General features: G+C 41.8%; 2 protein-coding genes across 11 annotated transcripts in view; both read left to right on the top strand.

Moving 5' to 3' along the window:
* stxbp5l (syntaxin binding protein 5L) overlaps window positions 1–15,329 on the top strand; it is a 125,135-nt gene extending 109,806 nt beyond the window's left edge. For 5 of the 10 annotated variants that reach the window (XM_076746270.1, XM_076746267.1, XM_076746269.1 and 2 more), the window contains 8 exons: window positions 886–1,065; window positions 7,134–7,235; window positions 8,350–8,589; window positions 10,186–10,549; window positions 11,173–11,338; window positions 11,760–11,871; window positions 12,068–12,288; window positions 12,882–15,329. In XM_076746270.1, the coding sequence (XP_076602385.1) occupies window positions 886–1,065; window positions 7,134–7,235; window positions 8,350–8,589; window positions 10,186–10,549; window positions 11,173–11,338; window positions 11,760–11,871; window positions 12,068–12,288; window positions 12,882–12,923 (1,427 nt within the window). In that variant the 3' untranslated portion in view covers window positions 12,924–15,329. The remainder of the gene's footprint in view (window positions 1–885; window positions 1,066–7,133; window positions 7,236–8,349; window positions 8,590–10,185; window positions 10,550–11,172; window positions 11,339–11,759; window positions 11,872–12,067; window positions 12,289–12,881) is intronic. The other 5 variants (XM_076746272.1, XM_076746271.1, XM_076746268.1 and 2 more) reach the window with 2 other exon arrangements.
* A 1,233-nt stretch (window positions 15,330–16,562) lies between these two features.
* poglut2 (protein O-glucosyltransferase 2) lies at window positions 16,563–22,900 on the top strand. Its single transcript, XM_076746276.1, has 10 exons — window positions 16,563–17,077; window positions 18,758–18,963; window positions 19,049–19,254; window positions 19,918–19,995; window positions 20,266–20,438; window positions 20,623–20,860; window positions 21,437–21,646; window positions 21,803–21,892; window positions 22,058–22,162; window positions 22,739–22,900. Exons 1-10 carry the CDS (start codon window positions 16,884–16,886, stop codon window positions 22,754–22,756), a joined length of 1,518 nt encoding a protein of 505 aa, XP_076602391.1. The 5' UTR covers window positions 16,563–16,883; the 3' UTR covers window positions 22,757–22,900.
* The last annotated feature ends 618 nt before the right edge of the window (window positions 22,901–23,518 follow it).

Here is a 23,518-nt window from a genome sequence, read left to right as displayed (position 1 = left end):
CTCGGTCCCTGAGGGGAGGCCATGTAAGGCTATAATTCCAGAGAGGAACAAGTGTTTCCTGTCACCACCATCTGCAGCTGATTGTGTGGCCCAACCAACTTAACTGAAGTACCCATTTGCATTGCAATTAAAAGCAGATATTAGATTTTGTTTTTTCTGTTGTTTTTCTATTCCTTTTATCTTCACTTGTGGCTTTTTGCCTTAGCCAGTGTTGTCTTAAAGCTTCTGGTCTTAAAAAGAAAGTCGTTTCTCCTGAAAAATAAGGTTTTAGAGCAATTCAAAAGGGAAAAAAAGAAACAAAGTGGAGATGAAACAAGCCTGGTTTTTTTTGTTCCTTTTGATTTTTATATCTTATTTCCTGGCACAAACTGGATGAAACTGCACTCACAATTTACCTCTGCATTTTCCTCTCTTTTCTGTTGTCCCAGCATCTCTTTCTCCTTCCTGCTCATACTTACTTCAAACCACTCTCCAGCCCTTTGTCAGTCACTCTGCCTTTCCCTTTCTCCCTCACTGCCATCTTTATTTTCAACAACCTGATTTTCAACATTGGCTTGCTCCTCTTACACTGAAAAAATATCCATCTTCATAGGTTATGTAGTGTGATACTGAGTTGAAGTATTAAGTCTAATTTCTATTTTGATGGAAAAGTCTCCAAATAGGGTGAGAAAACTCCATTTGTTGGCCTGAAACAGATAAAACCGCATGATAAATAAGTAAAATTCTCTCCCCTCATTTGAAGATTTCGTGATTAAACAAGATTTCATTGCTCTTCATTACACGAAATAATTTATAAAGATGGATATTGCAGCAGTGGTTTAGAATATGTTTGAAAGTTTTATTTCCCTCTTTGTATTGTTTGCTAATGCTTTGCCGTTGTTACAGATCATGTCAATGGACATTGCACTAGCCCCACCTCCCAGCCGTGCTCGGCGGGGAAGCCTCGCGTCCCGATGGGTCCTGAGGGGCCACGGCTTACCCGCAGAGGCCCTGGCCGACCGCCCTTCCGCAAGGCCCAGTCCGCTGCTTGCATGGAGATCTCTTTGCCTGTGTCCCACACTGAAGGTGTGTGCTTGTCTTCCCAACCCCCATCCCTAAACCTCTTTAACATACCCTCCCTCCCAACAAGTGCATGCCATCCTCTCACCCCAGGGTAAGTGGATTAAGGCCTGATGCATAATTAACACAAGGCAAGCGAAAGCTAATGCAAGTTAGCAGCATAAAAACTGAAGTCATGCTTTTTTTGCCAGGAGCAGATATTGTACGGCAACTGACAGCAACAAGGTTGCTGACAGGTTCAGTATAAACATTTCTTAATTGACTTTTCAACTTTTCACTAAACCCTTCCCCCAAGCAGTGATAGCTTCGCAGCCATAACTGGGCACTGCAGTCTCTACACATTGAAGCTATGTAGCCTGTGTGGTGCTGTAGCAAGAGCAATACCTGCAATCATCAGAGTTTGGACAATGTGGGCAATTCCATTGGACATGTCCCGTCTCCATTTATTTAGATTTTCATGTTAACCTCTGTAACCAGAGTAGTATTTTTTTTTTAGAGAGCAGTATTTTTTATATTTTACAACCATCACACTGAGCTAACATTAGCTTGATTGGATTGACTGCAGCTGCCAGCGACTGTTGTCATTTTTGTCAGACTCAAAAGTTACAAGTGACAAGTCGTCAGCAGAGCTACAGTAAATACAGGGTGTAGGGTTTAGCGAATGGTGAGTTTGTTCATATCCTCCAAAATAAAAAGTCACTGCTAATTAGTTGTATATGAACATAGCTTTTAAAAGATAGACAAAGGTAACAGCTGATCAGCGTTGCCAGATGCACATGATGACAGCAACTGTTTCTTCATGTGTAGTTTTTTAGCAGTGTTTGTATTTAACTCTGCAGCTTGCATTAGCATCACCTTCCAACATTTGGACGACAGGTTCTGCTTCTCTTGAATGCAAGGAACATTCCTTGCATTGTGTCCCTTAATACTGTGGTTTGTGTCGACCGTGGCCTGAAGGTTGGTGCAATATTTCTGAAACATGTTTTAACCAATTGATCTTTGCTTCTCCAGTGCCTTTATTCCTTTGTTGTTGTTTTTCTCTGCAAAATTACAATTGTATTTAACTTTAAAAGCAGCACTGATGCGTTAGCGGTGAATCTCGCAATATTTTTTTATTAAATAAACATTTATGCCTTTTTTTTTTCTTCTCATAAATAGATTTTTTTTTTTTTTTAAACTAGGTAACGGAGCTCAGCTGAGGTTTATGCAGTGTGGCCACACGTCCCAACTTTCTTCAAATTCATGAGACTTTTGTTTTTTTTCTCAAATAGCCCCTTTCAGTGTGCACACAGATAAAATACGGGAATAAGTCGTACAGGCAACCATTCGAGCATGATTTGCACCCTGGCATTTTGACATTCTCACTGACAAATCTGACATTTATTTTCTTCCATTTGAACTCCTTTTATTCACACCCTGACATTGACCTGCACCATCTAAAAATGGATTCACCCAGCAGGCTGTGTGTTTGCGCGCGCACGCGTGTGTGTGTAATACGCCTTTGTGTGTGATAGACAGGAAATGTGAGCATTTGTGGGTGTGTTTCTGTGTCTATGTGTGTGTGCAATGCCAATACATGTTTCAGTGGTTTTGTAGCTACTCTCTCTCTCTGTGTTATCACCTGATCAGTTGAATTAAACCAAACGGCCTGTGAAGGCCTTGATAAAACATCTTCCTGATTTTCAACAAATAATACATTGGCCCATCCTTGAAGACTTGATTACTATTTTATAAGAAGCATGGTTTGTGTTTTTGGCTTGTCGTTGGGTATATTTTGCCGTCTCCTTACACAACAAGTGACAGCCAAAGTAAAAACAAAAAGCAGATTAAAGAATGTGCTGTCAAGTGCAGACTCAAAATGACACTCCAACAGCGTAATTTGGAAATATTGACCTCAGAACTGACACAGAAAAATGGCCTCCATTGGCACTGTGCATCAACATTTAATTACACAGTTTGTAAGAAATCTTGCACTTAGTCTGTCACTGCCAGACGACAGACATCAAGATGCCAATGCAGGCCGTTGATTGATTTTTAATAAACAACATCCTCCCACTCGCAAAGATGAGACATCCTCTCATCTCAACGGGACTCCTGACGTTCTCTTGTCGTGTTGGACAGTTTATTTCTCTCTCTCTTGCCCTTCAGAGCTAGATATTTTGTTAAAGTGGAAAACACCAAAGGGAAATGTCCCTTGTCCTGTCTGTGAGCTGAACCTAGCTGCACTTTAAGCCTTTACAGTGATTCACGTTGCTGATTTGGGGGCGGTGAACACAGGCTGAAGAGACTGCAGGTTTCAGAAGTAGAAAATCCATAAAAAGTGACAGACATGATGATTGGCTTTTTGAACGACCAGCATTGCCCTCACATAGTGCTGGTGCATCCTACATGTACACAGTAAACAGCTATGCAAAGCTCGGGCTGTGCATGTCACTCACTCATGGTCCAAGTCTGTGTTTGCTTTTAGTCGGGGGGCTTTGTCGTATAAACAGAAAGCCTCCATCAGTTCACGACGGGCTAATCTCTCCATAGGAAACTCAACACTGTGACAGTTCCCTAAATGTCATGGTTACTGTCTCCACCTCTGCACGCACATCAGACAAACAGTAACACACAATGGTTGCAAATCTTGGAAGTTAAAAGAAGGAGCATGTCCTTAAATCACATTCTCTCCACATCCGTGCTGTGCCATACAGTTATACAGATTTTTATTTTGGGCCAACACTCATTTGTTATTATTGCACAAAGCTTAGAGGCTTTTAACAAATAGGCTGATGAAGTATTGATGCCAGAAATAAACAGGATAGGTGCAGTGCTGCTTGTTGTGTCTCAGTTGACCCCTTTACACCAATTCTGCAATTAGATTCACGCTGCCATCTTCATCGACCTCATTATACAACAGTGACCTGGAGAGCCGAGAGGGAAGCAGTTTTTCATTAGCATAAGCTGAATGTTTTATTAAAGCCACTGCTGGAGCTACATCTGCATTATCAACCAAAGCGATGCAGACGATGGTGGAAATTGCTCTTTTCCACTGTTAATTCAATGCATCTATAACCTCTAAAAATATCTATAGGAAACTGTTCGACAGACTTTTTGAGCTATTTAACATGAATCTTTGAATTAGGATTTAACACATTTAGCAGCTTGATATTTCAAGTAACCAACAGAGAGAATGTCTCATACAGGCAGAGAGAGATGGATGGACCTGCAAGGCCACCAGACTTATTACTTACTGATTGAGTAACTGTGCTTTATCCTCAGCATAGGATTGTATTAGCATGCCACTGTAATCTGTTGGCATGGAAGATAAGATGAGCAGTACGGGTTAGGGCAACATTAGTATGACCATGATAATTGTGTCAAATGATCACAAAACACAAACTTTATTCGAAAAGTCATTCTCAGAAATTCAGCAGTGAAGATGTATTTTTTAATTATAAAAATGAAGTTTAATTTTTTTCAATCCTGACTGCAGTGTTACATTTGTATAGCAGTGAGCACACTTTAACAAAAAAAACCTCTGAGTGTTTGTCTGACACTAAAGAAACATGTCATCATCTGTCTCAGAGCAATTTCAATGTCATCATCTCCTCTGTTGTACTTCTGCATAGTTATTTTGCTGTCTATACACAGCGAGTGCAGCTTTGGCTGTTGACATTCTGATGAGTCTGTCTAATCACTCATTTGGATGTCATTGGATAAATCTTTTCCAATCTGGACACAACAGCCTGTTGCATAATCTAAAAGGCAGCTTGCTGTGAAGTTTTTTGAGCACATTTCCATCACTTCCATGCTGTGGAGTGTAATTAATGTTGTACTAGCCGCGTGCCACTTGCAATATTGAAGATACACTGTACGATATCGTTGCTTGTGGGCAGATTTCCCTGTCCATGTTTCACATTCTTTGACACATTTGTTCTGAATCAAACGTTCTCCTGTCCTTGAGGAGACTGTGGCACTGTTTTTAGCAACATACTGTTTGCTTGGAAGCTGTAGCAGTGCGTCCTGATATGATGGAACATACAGAAGAAACTGTTAGGCTTCATTTGTTGCTGTGTTTTGATTTAAACACTCAGTACGGGTTTTTAATATGATTTTTCTAAACCATGAATTAGATGCATAACTCACTAAGAGAGGAATTTGATAAGGAAGAAATTCATTGATAAATTGAGTATAGTCTGCAGCGGCTTTAACGTGGGTTTATTATGCGTGAACAGTTGCTTTTCTCTGTGGACCGTTGACTATTCTATATCTGTTTTCTACCTTTGGCACTGTTGTTTATCAGTTGCACTGGGTTACCACAGTGAAGAGCCAGCAGGATCACTGGAATAATTAAAGGTCAACAAGCAGTGCGAGAGATGAGGCCGATGATAATGAGGCCTGCATGCCAGGAGAGGAGACAGAGGAGGGAAATGGCAGGGGAAGCCAGACTCAGTGTACAGTAAACATTTCCATACCTCCCATCTTGGTTAGGCAGCACACCTATTAAATATTGAAGAGTGTAACAGGGTGTAACCCTTAATTTAAGTGCAATACACATATTACAGCATCCCATAATATCAGAAATTGCTCAAGAACAGGAGGCAGTAATAGAATATGTTCTTCCTCACCGTAGCACAGAGCTGAGGTGACTCAGTGATTAACTGGCCAGATGCTGAAGAGGCTTTCAAATGTCGCTCTGGTCCACATACACACACACCTACGTCCATGTTTGACTGAGAGGTAAAACCAAATGTAGAAGCAGTGGGCCTGTTAATTCATGGCTTTGTGATAAAATATGTCCCTGTTGGGTCTCTGCAATAATTAACTAACTTATCATAATTTTTCAAAAGTTACATTTTGAGGTCAGAGTTTTCTTAATTCCCAATTAAGCACACAGCTAAATCCTAGAAACCCTGTCTGATACATCTGTTTGTATGTGCTTATTGGTATTAAAGCTAAACCTTAGATATACCCAGTGGTACATCTGAATTAAAAAGGAGTTAAGCGTCGTCTCCAGGTGTCTGTCCTCGTCTCTCGACACTGTGTGTGGCTGTTTGTGCATGTACCTCTCTATCAATCTGGCACTTTGTCTGTCTCACCGCTTCAGATTGTCTGCCTTCCCTTATCACCTCCCTGACACTGCCTCGCCTGCCTCTAGCTCCCTGTAAGGGCCCCCCAGGGGTCCCTGTGTCCTGTCAGAGCACCACTGTGCCTGACTTTCATTAGCCAGCACCCCACAGGCCCTGTCACACAGCGTAAACACACTCCAGCGACACAAGGCAAAACCGAGCTGCTGCTACCCAGACACACAGCAACAGGCTATTTTGTCTTTGTGGCTGTGACATCGTGCAGTGTTGTCACGATACCAGAATCTGGACTTAAAATATCCACTATGTTGAAACTGCTCTGATACTGTGGTAAACAAGAGAAAAGACTGCCAACAACCACAATTTTCCTTCTTGGCATCCCTGCCTTTATAGCACCGTTTGTGCAGGCGTTGTCATGTCCGTTCTGTATCAAATTGGTTCTGCATTGGTCTCCTTGTACCAGTTTTGTAATCTAGGACCCATCTGTAAACTGGGACCCACTCCAAAGGTTTTTGCACTTGCAGCAGCATCAAAGAAAGTGGTATCAGATTTTTGGTTGTCTGCTTTATTTATTTACAGCAGTGCTATACAGTAGCTCTTCACTAGACTGCGTGTAGGGAAGCTGTATCCGAGTCATTCATAGCATTAGAAGCATAGAAAACTGCTACTCTTGCTAACAGCGATTAGTTGAACAGACGGTGCTGAAAAAGGGTTTGGAGGGCAGGTGGATAAGCGAGTAGAGGTTGTGTGGCCACCGGAAACACAGACGAGCGGCCTCTTTTTCAGTCGCGCTCTCTGTCTCTGTATATATCTGAAGCAATCCCTCCACACTCAGCTGCATCTTTCTCTCTTTCTCTCACTCTCTGGTACTTCTGTTCATCTGTCCGTCATGTCTGTTTTTTGGGGTTTTTTTTTTTGCTGGGCGGCTGCTCTTGTGTGTTTCTCTGGGGCATGTCGGGGTGTGGTTTGTTATATGGGGTTCATGTTGTGGGGCATGAGTAGGTTATGCATCCAGGAGGGCAATGCTTCAGCAGTTACACGGAGTCACTATGTACTCCCACGATGAGCACCACACCAGCGCCCCCTACTGCTGGAGCGAGAGAGGTAAGGGGGCTTCGGCCACAAACCCATCAACTGCTGTCCTGCTGATTATTATACGTCCGTCAGTCAGTATGTCAGTCCGTCCTGTGGCCCTGTTTCGTCTAAAACATGCCGAGCACCAGTCGCTCATGTCTGGAGGTGTAGGAGTGGGGTGATGCCATCTTTATAGCAGTGTACAGTGTGGGTTTTGCAGGCAGCGTACATTCTATCATACAGTACACTGTGTATCCCCCAAGCCCCCCATATATGGTGCAATTTTGGTTCTCATAACGCCTTGAAAATTTTCCTGAAAATGGCATACATTGAACATCTGTCAAAACTGTATTCATTTCAGCCTGACAGCCTTTGCACCCATCTGTCGTCGTTGTTACATAAAGTCTGCACTCTGTGTAGCATTAGGCTGGGAACGCAGTTCTGCACATTGCCTGGCTCTGAATAATTCAGAAACGCAGCAATACAGAAATACTTTTATGATGGAGGCTTTAAGTACACAATGGAGGACCTGAATGGGCAGCACTCAAACAGAGTTAAAGGAGTTTTTGAATTTGGTGCACCTGCCAGTGAGTGTGTGTTTGTGTGCGCCTTCTTGTGTGTGTCACGGGGCTGCTGAGGTGAATGAAAACCAGTACACAGAGGTGTGTGTGTGTGTGTGTGTGTGTGTGTGTGTGTGTGTGTGTGTGTGTGTGTGTGTGTGTGTGTGTGTGTACCTGTGCAGGTCTGGAATGAAAATATGTTTCTGTCCTGTTGTCTCTTTGTAATGATCAATCATTTTGCTTCTCAGTGTTTCACATCTCTTCAGTGGCATTTTCCTACTTGTTCCAGTGTTTTACATTGCATACAGTCAGCAGATTAACCATATTTGGCCTTTAAAATATTTGTTTTCTGCGCTCCGTATCACTCTCCTCCTTACTGCTGTATGTACTCTTTTCTTTTTAACTGCTCGTCCTCTCACACCACCATTCTGTCTTCTTTGTCCACCACATTGCTGTTCCCTTCCAACCTTTCTCTTTCCTCTGTCCTCTTTCTCCTCTTCCTCTTGCCATTGCTTCATGTCTTCCCCCCTCTTGCATCTTTTTTGCTCGTGCCGCTCTTCCCTGTTTGGCGGCTGCTGCGACAGAGAGTCGTGAAAACTCCTTCAGCCGTTCTCGCAGCTCCAGTGTGTCCAGCATTGACCGGGACACCAAAGAGGCTATCACCACTCTGCAGCTGGGAGAGTCCTACGGGCGCAAGAGTGACGCTGTGCCCACCCCATGTCTGTGGGTGGGCACCAGCTTAGGCGTGGTCTTGCTCATCCCAATGTCCATTCCCACCGACCAGGAGGAGAGGATGGAGGAACCTGTGACCATTGGCCCCAGTGGTAAGTCCCAGTTGGACCTGCCTTTTGACTGATTGTTACTTAGTGAGGCACCATGTTCACAGATTACAGTTTTTCATAACAGAAAGATACAATGGCCAAAACTCTAAAATAAGACAGATAAGTCATAATAGAACAGAATTGTTCTAATAGAAAATCCGCTGTGCATCCCAGAATCTCTTTAATTAGTCTACTGAAGGGCTTAAAACTGCTTTCAGCCTTCCCAGCGACAAATTCAAGACAAAGACATAATGAACCAAACGATGAGACACTAAGACCAACAGAAGAAGATTATATCAGGTTCATCATTATTTTCATTTTATCATCATTTTGAAAGTATTCACTCAGCACCACGATCAAGCCATAAACCTATTCAGCGGTTTCTCAATTCAGAGTGCATCTGTTTATTGAATTTCTCCTCTCACCTGTGGCTTTGAAGCTGTGATAATGGGTTTTATGCTCCGCATGACAGACAAAAAGCCTAATGTGGATTTCCAGTGTTTGAATGTGCTGGATGAAAATAGAAGAAAGGGACCGCACTGTATGTCCTCCATTTCCCCTGTTGTTTTACCATTTATTATGAAACCACAATTTGGAATAGCCTCTCTGAACTGCTGGCTCAACTCCAAACTGTGATCGGGTTTATGAGTGCAAAATGTCCAGACTGCATTTGTTAAACTTTAAGTATTTTTCCAGATGACAAAGCTTATACCAACTTTTGGGTCTTTAGCTGCTAAATGCTTGGCTTTGTTCATTGGCTAGTCGCTAACTCTTTCTGTCGGCAGTTCAGTGCACTGTGTGAAGTCTTATTTGTAATTAAGGGCTTCTAAAACCTGATTTGTTTCAATTACAGGGAAATTTGTTGTCATGGAGAACTTGGAAGGGCGTTTTTCATGCATGACTTTGCATTAACTTCCTTCTGCACACAAGAACAAGGGTAGCTTGTGCAGCCCCATTGTGTCTGCACTCTGACTTAACAAAACGGAGCCACTCACACATGCATTACCACGCCACACCCTGCTTTATGAGGAAGAGGGTCTCCTGCTAAGAACATCATTAGACCCAGATCAGGCCTTTTCAAGCAGCAGTCGTTCCCTTGAGACTGAACGTACGAGAGCAAGCTCATTATTCGAAGGTCACAATTTCAGTTCCAAGGAAATATTGATAAACAGGAAAGCGAGTCTTGTTGAACTCTTCTTCGGTGTTCTCAGTGTGCTCCTGTGGAGAGTGTTCCTTCTGGGGTGAATGTTATGTTTGAGAAAAATGTCAGTGTATGTGTAAATAATGGATTGCTTAGCAGCCAACAGGTTATACGAGGCTCCGAACTGTGAATATGTGTTTCACAGCAAATCAAGCATTCACACTGACGAGCTCAGTCTCACTTCACTTTACATGTAAAGTTCAGTTAATCGGGTTGATGACGATAAAAAGAGGCCGTTAATTAGTCCTCTGTTTGATCAGAGCTTCAATAAGAAATTTTGGTGTTAGTGCAGTCTTGTGTGCAGATGCTTTGATTTCATTTCCTCTACTTTTTTGCATTTAACTTTTAGCTTTAGAAATGTTCATTTCGCCTTCGCTCTTCCCTCTGCTGACTCACAGGAGCAATTCTGATGCTGAAGGGCTCAGTGTTGCGCTTTGGCTTCTTGGACTGCATGGGAGCGCTCATTCAGAGCCCCTACGAGGTTTGGCGGGACGCCAACGCTCCCGAGGACCCCGACAGACCGCGGAAGCGCAAGCTGGTCCACTTCTCTCCATCATCCTCTCAGGACACCTGCGGAGAGGGGCATCTGGCTGTGGTGTGCTCTGAGAGGCAGGCCAAAGTATTCTTGATGCCGTCCCAGTCTTGCCTCTTTGTCCACAACATCACAGAGTCGTCCTTTGTACTGCGAGCCGACGTGGTATCTGTGTGTAACAGTGTGTGCCTGGCCTGCTTCTGTGCTAACGGACACGTCATGACGCTCAGGTAGAACCTCAAGCACTTGCAGTACATGTTTTGTTAAGTCGGTGCACAAATATCAAGCAAGGTCTCATCTGTTTTTACCAGAAATTACCATCATATTGTAAATCAGATGTATTTTTCTGCTGCTCATGCTTTGTCTTAGACCAGGGATGTACAATTAATGGTATAATAATTGATATCACAGCCCTGGTCTTGACAATTAACCCGGCTAAGAGTGCGATATTGATGCTTTGCGTTTAGAGTCTCTGCACTGATGCATTAAACAAAGTGCTTCATATTTAATCTGAACACACTGTGACTAACTGGTCTCTGTTCCTCAATTACACGTCTGGCTACAGGCAACAATGTTTTCAATGCAGAAATAATCTGCATGTCATGTAACTACAGTCTGTGTAGGAATGTGATGTGTGTGTACATTAAAGGGTTTTTTTTTTTTTAGTTGTAAAAGGTACATTGCAAGATTAAAGGCAGTGTCAAATGCTAACATACGAGAAACTACTTGTTGATTCGATTATCATGATTATTCTTTTCTCTGTAGTCATATTCGGTGCTGACGTGTGCTTTTCTTTGCTGGGTCCAGTTTTTCTTGTCTAATGTGTCCTTTGTTCTTCTCACTCTGCTCACAGTTTGCCCAGTCTAAGACCACTGATGGATATCAATTACCTGCCTCTGACAGACATGCGCATTGCAAGAACCTTTTGCTTCACAAACGGGGGGCAGGCTCTGTATCTCAGCTCCCCGACGGAGATCCAGAGAATTACGTACAGCCAGGAGATGTGTGACAACCTGCAGGTCAGCACTGCAATGCGTGTGTGTGTGTGTGTGTATAGACATGAGCATCTTCCTATTCCAAGATGTGTTTATGCTTAAGAGCCTCCACAGATGTCAGCAGAGTTTGTCACAAGACGCTGCCATAGTGCCACCTACAGGCAACAGTAGGTACACAGATTATGGTCTGGTTCTCCTCAGACACTGAGGAAAAGTTGTCAGTGTGCTACGGCCAAATACTATCATACAATTATATGTTTGGACGATATGGCTGTTTTTACAGAAAGGGAAGAGAAAGTGATGAAAACTTGGCACTTTGACCTCAGTGATGATGAATGTGTGATCAACAAATATCTGCAGTACATCTGAGGTGAAGGATTGGAAAGAAGTTTTATAGGAAATCTGTGTTAATTGCTGAGACTTCTGTTTCTTTCATTGGTTTCAGGAGATGCTTGGGGAGCTGTTCACACCAATAGAAACACCAGAAGCCCAGAACAGAGGCTTCCTGAAGGGCTTCTTTGGAGGAAATGCCAATACTTTCGACAGAGAGGAGCTCTGTGTGTTTTTTATCTATTCTTTATATGGTTTCATTCTAGTGTGTACTAATCCACCTAAAAATGACACATGTAATTAATCAGTATTTAGAAGGCACTGTACAACTATTGAGGGCTAAAAATGCATCATATCCATGATATTAACCCTTCTCTGCCTCTGATCGTTTTCTCATCTCTTTTTCCTGGATGCTGTCGACAGTTGGTGAGGCAGCAGCTGGGAAGGCTTCTCGGAGTCTGGCCCAGCACATCCCCGGGCAGGCGGGAGTGGAGGGCATGAAGGTGGCTGCTAGCGGAGTGGTGGGTGACCTGGCGAGGGCCCGCATTGCTTTGGATGAAAGAGGTCAAAGGCTGGGGGAGCTGGAGGAGCGAACGGCTCTAATGATGACCAGTGCAGAGACCTTCTCCAAACACGCTCACGAGGTGAAATCAACATTATTATATTACTCATATTTATATTAAGATTATTATAAATTTAAGATTTATCAACAAAAAACCACCAAGTTTATGATAAAAGAGAAACGTTGGATAATTTAATTCAGTCTTTTGTAAGTTAAAGAATTTGTTCACGAATGATGTTGTAAACTTAAAATAACATTAAGATATGATGAACTGAAAAAAATGCATGAATAATTTTTGCTCATATTAGCTCTTGGAAATATTATAGAATGAATGTAAATGTTTTAAATAAGAATTTGTTTGTTTGTTACTTACATTATATTATAGTTACATAGAAAAATGAAAGAAATACCCCACTGATGATGGAAAAAGAAAACAACACGCTCCATTGTTCTCCATTCCCTTGACCTCATTCGCACACACAGTGAAGTTAGTAATGTCATACTTGTGTTGACACTTCCTGAAAGATGACCTCATATTATAGCCAATTCTCCGCCATGATGTCATTTATTTATTCACACTTTATTTATTAAAGTGTGTCGTCATTCCAAAGAAATGTGCTCCTTACAGGAAATAACAATGTCTATTCAACACTGTGTGACGTCTTCTTTTTACAGCTGATGCTGAAGTGCAAGGACAAGAAGTGGTACCAGTTCTAATAGCAGGGCGGAGGGTGGAGGGCGGAGGGCAGAGGGCGGAGGCTGCCCTCGGACTGCTGGGAGCTTAATGCCGGAACAGGGACTTTCACTCACAGGAGAGCAATTAAGACTCAAGAGTGACTTTGTCTTTTGCGGCTTCTGGACTGGCTATATGTACGGCACTGTCACACTGATGGAGGACCACGACGGGCTACGTCCTCGTCTGGACGGGGTGATGAGGAGAGAAGGAGAGCGGCGGCTTTTGAAGGACTGAAGATGGAACTGGAAATATCCAACAAGGCTGTCTGTGTGTGTTGGGGTGTGTGTGCGCGTATGCTTGAATGTGTGTTTGTGTGTGTGTGTGTGTGTGGGTGTGTGGTTGGGTTTTCTGGACCTCACTGTGTAGATACTCAAAAGTTAAAAAAAACAACAAGAAATGCATGAAACAGAAATGGATGACTATTAAAATATCCAACTGCCATATTAAAAAGCAGCATGCTACTTTAACAACGGAGATACAAAAACAAAAAGTTTTATTTAATAATGTACGCCAACAACAGAGACTATGAAATACTTTATATTTTTTGAAATACTGACAAAAAAACTATATATAAAAAGGGAAATGTATACCTGCATTGCTATTAAGCCAAAACTTGCGTTCCTTTCCCTTTTTTTTTTTTTTAAATTTTCCTGTTTTTGTTTCATTTAATTTTTTTTTCTTAGTCTCAGTAAGTATTACTTGCCACAATATAGACACACCTAGTTAGCTTTCTCAACACACACTTTAAATAATGCTAAAACTGTATTCTTACCAAATATCTTTGGCTGCACAGCGCAAACACAAATCAGTCGTATTTACACTTCCTCTGCACAGTCTAAACACACTAATTCCACTTCTCGGCTGCTGCTACTTACAAAAGCATTAAACGATGAGGAATATCTCACTCCCCAACTACAGTTGAGTAAATACAGAGCAGATTGGTGTGAGGTGTACGCGAAGGCTGAAAGGCAGATTCTGGACACAGTGTGTTTATATCTATAGAATGAACCTGTACTATTCACGTGCCATAAAAAAACAAGGTGAGTGAATCCACTTACTGTAAACTAACTAACAAAGAGCTAATTGTGGTAGTCCTCGTTTGTTTCCTGCTTGATCAGAACAGGTGAGACGTAGTACCTGGAGTTGGCCATAGAGGGCGTTTGTCAAAGTCAAATGAGTCAGTTTTCTCTATGAAAAAAGACTATATATAAATATATATGAGGGTGTTTTTATTTATTTATGTATTTATTTTTTGGTTGTCGCTGGTTCACCATTTGAGTCTTTTAGCTGCCTTTGTCAGATGTACAAGTTTTAGTGAGCCATTAGGTTGTGTGCGTGTGTGTGTGTGTGTGTGTGTGTGTGAGTGTGTGTATGTGTGAGTGTGAGAGAGAGAAAGAGCGCCACAATGTTAAATAACGGGCCTCTTTCTCTACCAAAGCAATCAGAAATGAATGACACCCTCCCATCTCTCTCCACCTCAGTCTTTTAGCAGTTATTTGAGCGTTTTCACCTTCCCGTGACCACAAACAATACTTCTAATGATTGTCAGTGTCTTTGTGAGGAGGAGGAGGAGAGCCGGAGTCACATCCATGTAATCGCGATCGACAGACGGTTCAGGAGGAGTAACAGTATTTTTCTCAGTGATGTTCAGATGTGAGTCAGTGAAGATCTTATGTACATGTGTAAAACATTCGCAACGATTTCAGCTGAAGGCAAATATGTTCTTTTTTTCCTTCAATATTGTTCTTGATGACTATGATATCCTCTTGTCGCAGTCCTATATTTGATGGTGATGGCCTCTCAACTGAAGGCTCTTGTATGTTAAAAACAACAAATGTTTCATGATACATGGTTGTGTATCATATTGTGATTGTGTTGTACATGTCAATGGGTAGCCACATGACACAGGCAAACAGCATTAACTGAGGAGGATATTTTGTACTTGTGTATTTGTCTGTACTTTGAATTGATCAGAAAAACCAAACAGAGGATTATTGATATCCATCTCGCGCACATCGGGCCTTTATGCACACGAGCATTAACACAATTTCGCCTTCGTCATGTTGACGTCAGTCCCACGTAAAATATGCACAGCGACACATACACTGAAAACCTAAAAATATCAGACACAGGTGAATCCGTCTGCATCGCTTGTCATTTCTGCCTGCTTCCTGTCAGGCTGCTAAGGCGTTCCTTCAGTCTAAATGGCCTTCAAACCCATTGGTTTTCACCAAACTCACCTGAAATCCTGAAGCAGTGGTATGTGGATTTCAGGAATTCCACGTAATTTGATTCAAAGAGGTGTCTTAAACGTTAAAAAAAATATATCAATTTCTCTCCTATCTGTACCGTCAATGAGATTTGTGTTCAGTGCAGTTCTTTTGGTGGCAGAGAAAACACACAAAAAACACAGAAGACAAAACCAAAAGAAATTAAAAATAAAAAAAATCTGACTTCTACTGACAGGGTGTTTTGTTAGTATGTTTTTGGTTTTTATATTAACTGTACAGTTCAATCTTGGGAGAACGGTGAAACAAAAAACAAAAGATGAAGACATTCTTGGGATATTTTTCTCTGTATATGTTGTACCTGTTACTGCTGGTACTGTATCTGGTATTCTGGCTCTGTCTAAATCACTGGAACTCTGTAGTTCTTCACACTGTAGTATCCTGAAAATGCATTTCTCTGGTTTTCTCAATGATGGCAGCAAAGTTTGTCTTATTTAAATGGATTCTACCACTTTTTGTTCTTATTGATATTATACTAGTGTAATAGAAATTACTTGACAAAAAAAGAACTGAAAATATGTTGATGCAAAAACAAACTGAAATAAACATTGATTGATGTACACAGCTGAGAGCTCTGCTTCATTGGAACTTCACCAGAATCAGCTGCTGTTGCTTGTTTGGCGCATCACTGGTTCTCAATGATTAACAGATTTTATTATTATTACAGTAAGTTTAGACTAATTTAACCCTTCTGGTGTAACATATTAGGTTTATCAAAGGGAGAGGCTTACAGTCAGCAAATTATTTCCCACCAAAAATGTATTTCACAAAATATTACCACAATTTTTCCTACATTTCAAATGTCATATCACAATTCTGCATATATTTTTCAAAGATTATTTTGCATCTACCCACATAGTTGAGAGCCAATATACTAACACGTGAATGCAGCACACTAGTAAAAATTAAACAGTGTATTACTAAATGTTTCTGCATTGAACAATAACGTCATTTACGTAGTAAGTACGTAACGTTTTCAATGCATGACTTCATTTCTTAATAGAATCTACCACTGGAACGATGTAGAACAGTGAGAATGGGAGGGTTTCGATTCTGTGCATCTTTTATTTTAATCAAATCACTCCATACATTTCCACGCTTCCGTTCATTCAACACAAAACAGGCCACTGAAAAAAACTAGAATAAACCACATTCACGATCTCGTCCCATTCACCCAGCATCATGCCCAGCATGTACCCAAGGCACAAACTTCCGGATTTCTGTGCAATCACATTCAGACCAGCTCGGGACTCGATTACTCATTCAACCAATCAAACCCAGATTTCCAAGAGTGTCAACCAATCAGACCGCTACATCGCGCGTGCTTCTCCCGCCCCCTCCGGCACATACTTTACTTAACTGTAACTTACAAGGAATTTGGAGCTAGCTAACGGTAACTGTAACATCACCGAAGGCGTAATTAAATAATAAAATTATACGCGTAAGTTAGCCATGTATACGCCGTTAGCAGTGCCGCCGCTGAAAGGTGGTACGCCGACTGGAAACAGGACGAACTAAGGTTATTTCTAACGTTACAGACTTCTATTAGCCGTCTTGATGTTTTTGACATTTTTATACCAACAATGGCAAGTTTGGGCAGTGAACCCCTGAAGGGAGAAAAGTAACGGCTAACGTTAAAGGACAGTTAGCATTATGTCTCTTGGACTATTTTCGTGGTCGCTGCTGCTCCTCTGCCTGGATGTGTTCAGACATGAACTCTCAGGGGCTCGGGCAGACTCGGTACCCAGCGCTGCAAAAACTTTAGTATGGGGACCTGGACTGGAGTCGAACATTGTCCTCCCAGCTCGGTTTTTCTACATCCAGGCGGTGGACAGTTCCGGGAGAAAGTGAGTACAGCAGCCCGGGCCTGCTCATCGCCTTTGTTAAAGCCATTACGTCGCAACAACCTGTGAAATGCAAGTGGCGAGAAATGCTGCTTTTAAGTGCATCACGTAGTATCCGTTTGTGGAGTTTCTCAAGTTGTCTAAGTAAATATATTTTTTATATGAATGAAAGTAAGTTCTATAATATGTTTTATTTGTGTAAATAAGTGATTGTGCCTGAGGATAGTGTTTCTATTCATTTAATAAAAAATACAGGATGTGATAAAGAGTAAAAACTGTACCTCTGTCATTGCTGAACAACTTTCCAATTAGCAAAAACGCAGCCCCCATGGAGGTTTGCTTTTGTCTACGTTTTTCTCTACGAAAACAGTCATAGTCAATTAATAGTAAGAGTCTGTCAAGTTTTAAAGGCCACAAGTCTGGTTTTCCCACCGAGATATGAAGGTCCTCAAATGTAACACACCCCCACTGATTCTCGTGTAATTTCTAGGAATATTTGGGTCAGTGTGGTTCTTTTCCAGACGTCCTGATTCCAAAATGCCACTCAGGTGTAAACACAACCTCCTTCTAAATTTGCAGAGGCACAGCACTGTTGCTGTGTTTCTGTTTGCACCCGAGGACTGCGTGAGTACAAAGACGGGACAACGTAGTAAACCTTTTCAGTCACGTTGAAATTTTAAACTGGTCAATAGTGAGAGAGCAGACAGGAAAGTTTGCGCCTCGGGGAAAATGAGTTAGACGACCTCCAGTCACCCCTTTCATCAAAAGGCTCCCATGGGCCCAATGAAGACATCCCGCTCTGTGTGTGGTTCCTCACTGGGTGTAATTTTCACACATGCTTTGGTTCTCAAGATAGATATCACTTTCTCGCCTCCATTCATGCCGACAACAAAAACTACATTATTGTTGTCTGGTACTCGAGAGAGTCTATCACAGCTCGCCAATGCCAAGAAGGCATGAAATTATATCAGCAACAACAGACATCCTGTTTTTAGAGCGTGACTTGTTATATTTCATTATCATGCAGTCAGAAGGTATTAGGGAAATACCCTACTTTTAATTGTTTTGGCACATTCGGTCAAAATATTAGGTTAAAGAGCAGACTGTCAGCTTTAAGCTTTGTTTTCTGGTGTTCACATTCATTCTAATCAGATTTTCCATTCCCCCAAACTACACTGAAACCAGGTCCTATCAAGAGCAATTAAATTTTTTTATATATATATATATATATATATATGAATTGCCTCACAGGCGGGATCAAACGGCCACACATGCCCTCCAAGGCCAGATGTTTCCCACCCCTGGTTTAAACTGATGGTATCCAGCAACTAATATGTCAGGGTTTGGTCCCTGCAGTGGACATTTATTATCTTCATCAAGAGTCTTTAATGTAAAATATTTGGGCGTGTATCACATTCAATGAAAGGAAATGTACATTCTCTGTGTTCAATAATTAAATGCTTGTAATCCTTAAAAAACGACCATTCATAATTGTATCTAATTGTATTTAGAAGTAAAATATGACATTTAAGCAACTGTCAAATTACTGTTGGAATAATTATTATGGTAAAATTTAAAATACATAATTATCTTCAGAAAGCTTCATTTGTTTTAGTACTAATGTCTGGAGACCTTTTGAAAGTGTATAAATTCTCCACATTCTCCATGTGCTCTCTGTCACAGTTTAACTACGTCACCCGGTGAGAAGACCTTTGAGGTGAAGATTGTGTCTCCAGTGGAGCACTTCACCAGGATTTGGGTGCAGATCCTGGATCGTCAGGATGGCTCCTTCCTGGTGCGCTACAGAATGTACGCCACCTACACAGACATTCATGTCCACGTTCTGCTCAAGGACAAGCATGTTGCTAAGTCACCATTCGTTCTCAAAGGTAGAACACAATCCAGACTGCAGTAGCTGATAGATAGTTTACAGCAGGTGAAAGAGAAGGATCTTAATGACGTTTTCCTCTACAGGCCCAGTCTACCATGAGGGCTGCGACTGTCCCCAGCTGAGTGGTTCTGTATGGGAAGCCCACATGCACTGTCCTCAGTCCTTCTCCCAGATAGACAAGGACCTGGCCTTCTACACTAGTGTCGACCCAGATCGCAACGCTCAGGAGATCCCGCAGCGCTTTGGACAAAGACAAAGCCTTTGCCACTACACTGTTAAAGACAACAAGGTACGTCCCACCTATGAAATCAGGAATAAGTATCAGCCTGATGGAACAGAAGCATTAATTTTACAAAAATTCCCTGGTTCCTCTTTCAAATACCATCATCACCAAAGGGGTAGTATAGTAATAAAGTGTAGTATTTCTCTTGTCTGAAAAGTAATTAGGGCCGTGTAATAAAGTCAAGTCGGCCAGGAGAGCCTGGAGCTATGTGACACACCTGTAAGAACAGTCTGTGAACCAGGTGTTCAAGGGTACAGTCTTCTCAAAATACCACTGTGGACGTCAATCCAGGTTCCTGTGACAGCGATACGCCTAAAGTCACAGTGCTAGCATTACATGGGAACATGTAGTAATTAATGATTTATAGTCCCGCTGTGATTTACACTTTCTGCTTTTGTGGCAGGTTGAGTGTTCACTTACAAAGTACGACCTGTTTAAAACCCCCAAAACACACAAATTTTGGTAGTTATAAATTGTGAATGAACACATTCAACTGTGAAATAACTTCTGTAATATGCATGAAATTCTGTTCTTAACCCCGGAAACACCAGTTTGCCAGAGCTTTCAACCTCATCACATGATCTTCATCAGCAAGTGGAGCTCACAGTTTCGCACAAAATTTAATGCCCGAACTCCTGTGATGTTTTTACTTCTTTTTATTCTCTGTAGGTCCACGTTAAAACGTTCGGAGAGCACGTAGGTTTCAGAATCTTTATGGATTCCATCCTCCTGTCACTCTCCAGAAAGGTAAGCTCCTCATGAACATCTGTGCACTCCTGAAGCAGTTTCAAAAAGTTTGCTTTGTCACTTGTTTTTAGAAAACTAGGGGAGGGAAATTCAGAATGTTTCCACTTCCATATTGCATTTAACCTTTCACTGGGAGGTTATGAAGCTTAAGAGGGATTCACAAGAAGGTCTTCAAGAAAGCACAACATGGTCAGGAGTTTGCAGGCGAGAGCAGACAGCACTGTTCTTCTGTTGCGTGACATTATTTTCCCTCTCTGCGGTCTGGCCCAGGTGCGGCTCCCTGATATGGAGTTTTTCGTTAACCTGGGTGACTGGCCGCTGGAGAAGAGGAAACCCACTGAGAGGATTCATCCTATCTTTTCCTGGTGTGGCTCTAACAATACCAGAGATATCGTCATGCCCACCTATGACCTGACTGAGTCTGTCCTTGAGACCATGGGAAGGTATGGCTGTGCATCTGTAACTCTTGATTAAGCTAAAGTACATTTGCATGACTGTGAGGTGATGATTGCTGTCTTTCTGTCCACCTGATGATTCTGAGTGTCATCATCTGTGCATATGAGTCCATAACTTTGACAGATGCTGAGATTAATAATGTTGCCAACATGCTGTGCATCCAATGAACAGAGTAAGTCTGGACATGATGTCAGTGCAGGCCAACACGGGGCCAGCGTGGCCAGAGAAGAACTCCACAGCCTTCTGGAGGGGCCGGGACAGCCGTCAGGAGCGCCTGGAGCTGGTCAAGCTTTCGAGGGCTCACCCCAGTATGATCGATGCTGCCTTCACCAACTTCTTCTTCTTCAAACATGATGAGAGCCTCTATGGGCCGCTCGTCAAACATGTGTCCTTCTTTGACTTTTTCAAAGTGAGTTTATTGATTTTATTGTTATGTAAAATCTCTTGCATGCAAAAAATGGATTATATTATGCATCTGTGCACGAGGTGATATTTTTCTGATAACTTTGAAATGAATAATACCAAGTAATGGAAGAGAGATGCTCGTACTGCCAGAGCCAGTCAGAGTTAACATGTAACTGCAGCAGTTTGGAGCTCTTAGCTAATTGATTTACAGCCACAGAATGGCATTTTTGGCAAACAAGCTCAGACAAGCTGAGCGCTTGCTGAGCACAGAAGAGCAGAAGACCAAAGTAAACCAGCGTCTGCTGAGGACAGTAAAGACCCAGACCAGATGAATGTACATTATCTGGGTTGCCAAAAACAAACAACAAATATCCAATGAGATGCTCATGTAGCTTTATGTCTGCTGCTTGTGTTAAACTGAGGCATGAACACACACGTTGATCAGCCAAAGTGTGCCAAGACTCACTCTTAGGCCTTATTGGTTTTCATTTTATTCTACCTGACATTACCGAGCAGGTTTCAGGAGGTGATTTTGAAGAAATTCAGCTCATAATTATTTCTATTCCATGTCCATCACCAGTACAAGTACCAGATAAACATTGACGGCACTGTGGCGGCGTATCGACTGCCTTACCTCTTGGCAGGAGACAGCGTGGTGTTAAAGCAGGATTCGAGCTACTACGAGCATTTCTACAACGAGCTGCGGCCGTGGGAGCACTACATCCCCATCAGGGCGGACCTCGGAGACCTGCTGGAAAAGATCCAGTGGGCTCGTGATCACGATGAAGAGGTGATGACAGTCATGATTGTGGCTGTTACGTTCGGCAGTAAATGCCACAGCATGTGATGACTGTAAAGTCCTCTTTAGCAATGAAGAGCTTCAAAATGGAGGGAATATTCTCCTGCCTGTGATTAAAAAATAACCACGTTTCTTCCTCTCTTTCAGGTTCATAAAATTGCACTGGCGGGTCAGCAGTTTGCCCGCAATCATCTAATGGGAGACAAAATATTTTGTTACTACTACAAACTTTTCCAGGTAACATTTCAGCAGTTGCAGAAAATATATAAATTGATGTATTGAAAAACTTGAAGTACTACATAATGTATAATCAGCACTACAGGGGGTCATATGGCTCTATATGACCTGACTGATGTGACTTTGGATGAAATTCTCTCTGTAACTTCAACGCTCTTCTTTTAGGAGTATGCCAAACTGCAGGTCACAGAGCCCAAGATTCGTGAAGGCATGGAGCTTGTAGAGCAGCCCGGTGACGACATGTTCCCATGTTTCTGCCACAGGACGAGGGTAAGGGACACCACCAAGTTTCCCTCTCATCAGAGTGACTCTGTGTTGTTTCACTTCACCTCAGTTTGCAGGATTACCCCAGCAGAGAGCTGTTGCTTAGTGTTCTGCAGGGTTGCTGCTGTTTCCGAAATCACAAGCCTGCATTGCTTGCAATGATAGACTCCCTCTAGTGTCTGGAAAGTGCCACTGCACCTGCCCAAATGAATGCGAGTTGAACATAATGATCTGGAAAAGACCCTGCATGCTCACACAGGTGTTTTCAGTTACTCTGGCTGATTAGACCTCTAGTCAGGCTGAAGGCAGGAAATTATGTGATGTCACCAAACTCTCCACGCTGAATGATAATGGCGGAAATTGTCCGGCCCCAACGGGTGCAACACAGCTACCAGGAGAGTGTGAGAGATGTCATTCAGGGTTAGTTTGCATGCATCCGCACAGCCCTGAGCAGAGGTCTGATCAGGCAACAGAAGTGAAAACGCCTGTTAGAGTTGTGGGAGCTTTAACACAATTTTCCAATCGACTTGTTTGTTTCATGCAAGTTCATAGTGAATATTCATGTTTATGTTTGTTTTTCAGGCAAAGGATGAACTCTGATCGACCTGCTGCTGCTGCCAGTTACAGAGCAGTCCTTCATATCTGATATACTGCCGGCTCATATTTCAGCGTGAATGAATGATTATGATATGAATCCACACGTTATCTCATTTTTTAAATAAATAATTGTCCTTTTGTATGTTGAAAGTGATTGTTCTCTTGTGTTATACACGTACACTCAAACCCACTGGAAAACTTGCTGTTTTTTTGAAGGGCGTTGTGCAGAAAATCAGTAGCTGAATGTAACCAAAGCAAAGTACATCCAAAACATTTCATGGTTACAGTTTCTCAAATATGAGAATTTGCTGCTTCTCCTTCTAATAGTTTGAATCATTTAAATTTATTTATTTATTGCTGTTGTATTGGTTGCCTTGTGAAGGTGTGACTTTGGTGCCTGTGTAACTGACGACATTTATCACTATTTTCAGAATTTTTCCAAACCAAGCAGTCGATTAATGGAGAAAATGATAAGATTAAACCATAATGGAAATAATCTTTTGTTGCAGTTGTGCACAGCATACTTAAAAATTAGCTCCACCTCAACCAACTACAACAGCAAAATGTTAGTTTTATATTAATACATGAATAACAAAAATTAATAATACACCAATCAATGGCCATTTGTCTTTTAATACTTGTACATTTTCTGATTGTACTTATATACTTTTACTTAATGAATATTTTCAGTGCAAGACTTTTACTTGTAGTGGAGTATTTTTACTGTGTGGTATTAGTACATGTACTTAATTATATGATCTGAAT

This window comes from Chaetodon auriga, chromosome 13 (genome assembly GCF_051107435.1).
Source record: "Chaetodon auriga isolate fChaAug3 chromosome 13, fChaAug3.hap1, whole genome shotgun sequence".
Taxonomy (NCBI): domain Eukaryota; kingdom Metazoa; phylum Chordata; class Actinopteri; order Chaetodontiformes; family Chaetodontidae; genus Chaetodon; species Chaetodon auriga.
This window is presented reverse-complemented; position numbering and strand designations above follow the sequence as displayed.

What these genes read in the sequence shown, in the direction of transcription:
- poglut2 (XM_076746276.1), top strand. Translation starts at nt 16,884, where the DNA reads ATGTCTCTTGGACTATTTTCGTGGTCGCTGCTGCTCCTCTGCCTGGAT. An exon ending in TCCTGTCACTCTCCAGAAAG is followed by an intron (nt 19,996 to 20,265) that starts GTAAGCTCCTCA and finishes GGTCTGGCCCAG; the next exon opens with GTGCGGCTCCCTGATATGGA. An exon ending in CTCGTGATCACGATGAAGAG is followed by an intron (nt 21,647 to 21,802) that starts GTGATGACAGTC and finishes CCTCTCTTTCAG; the next exon opens with GTTCATAAAATTGCACTGGC.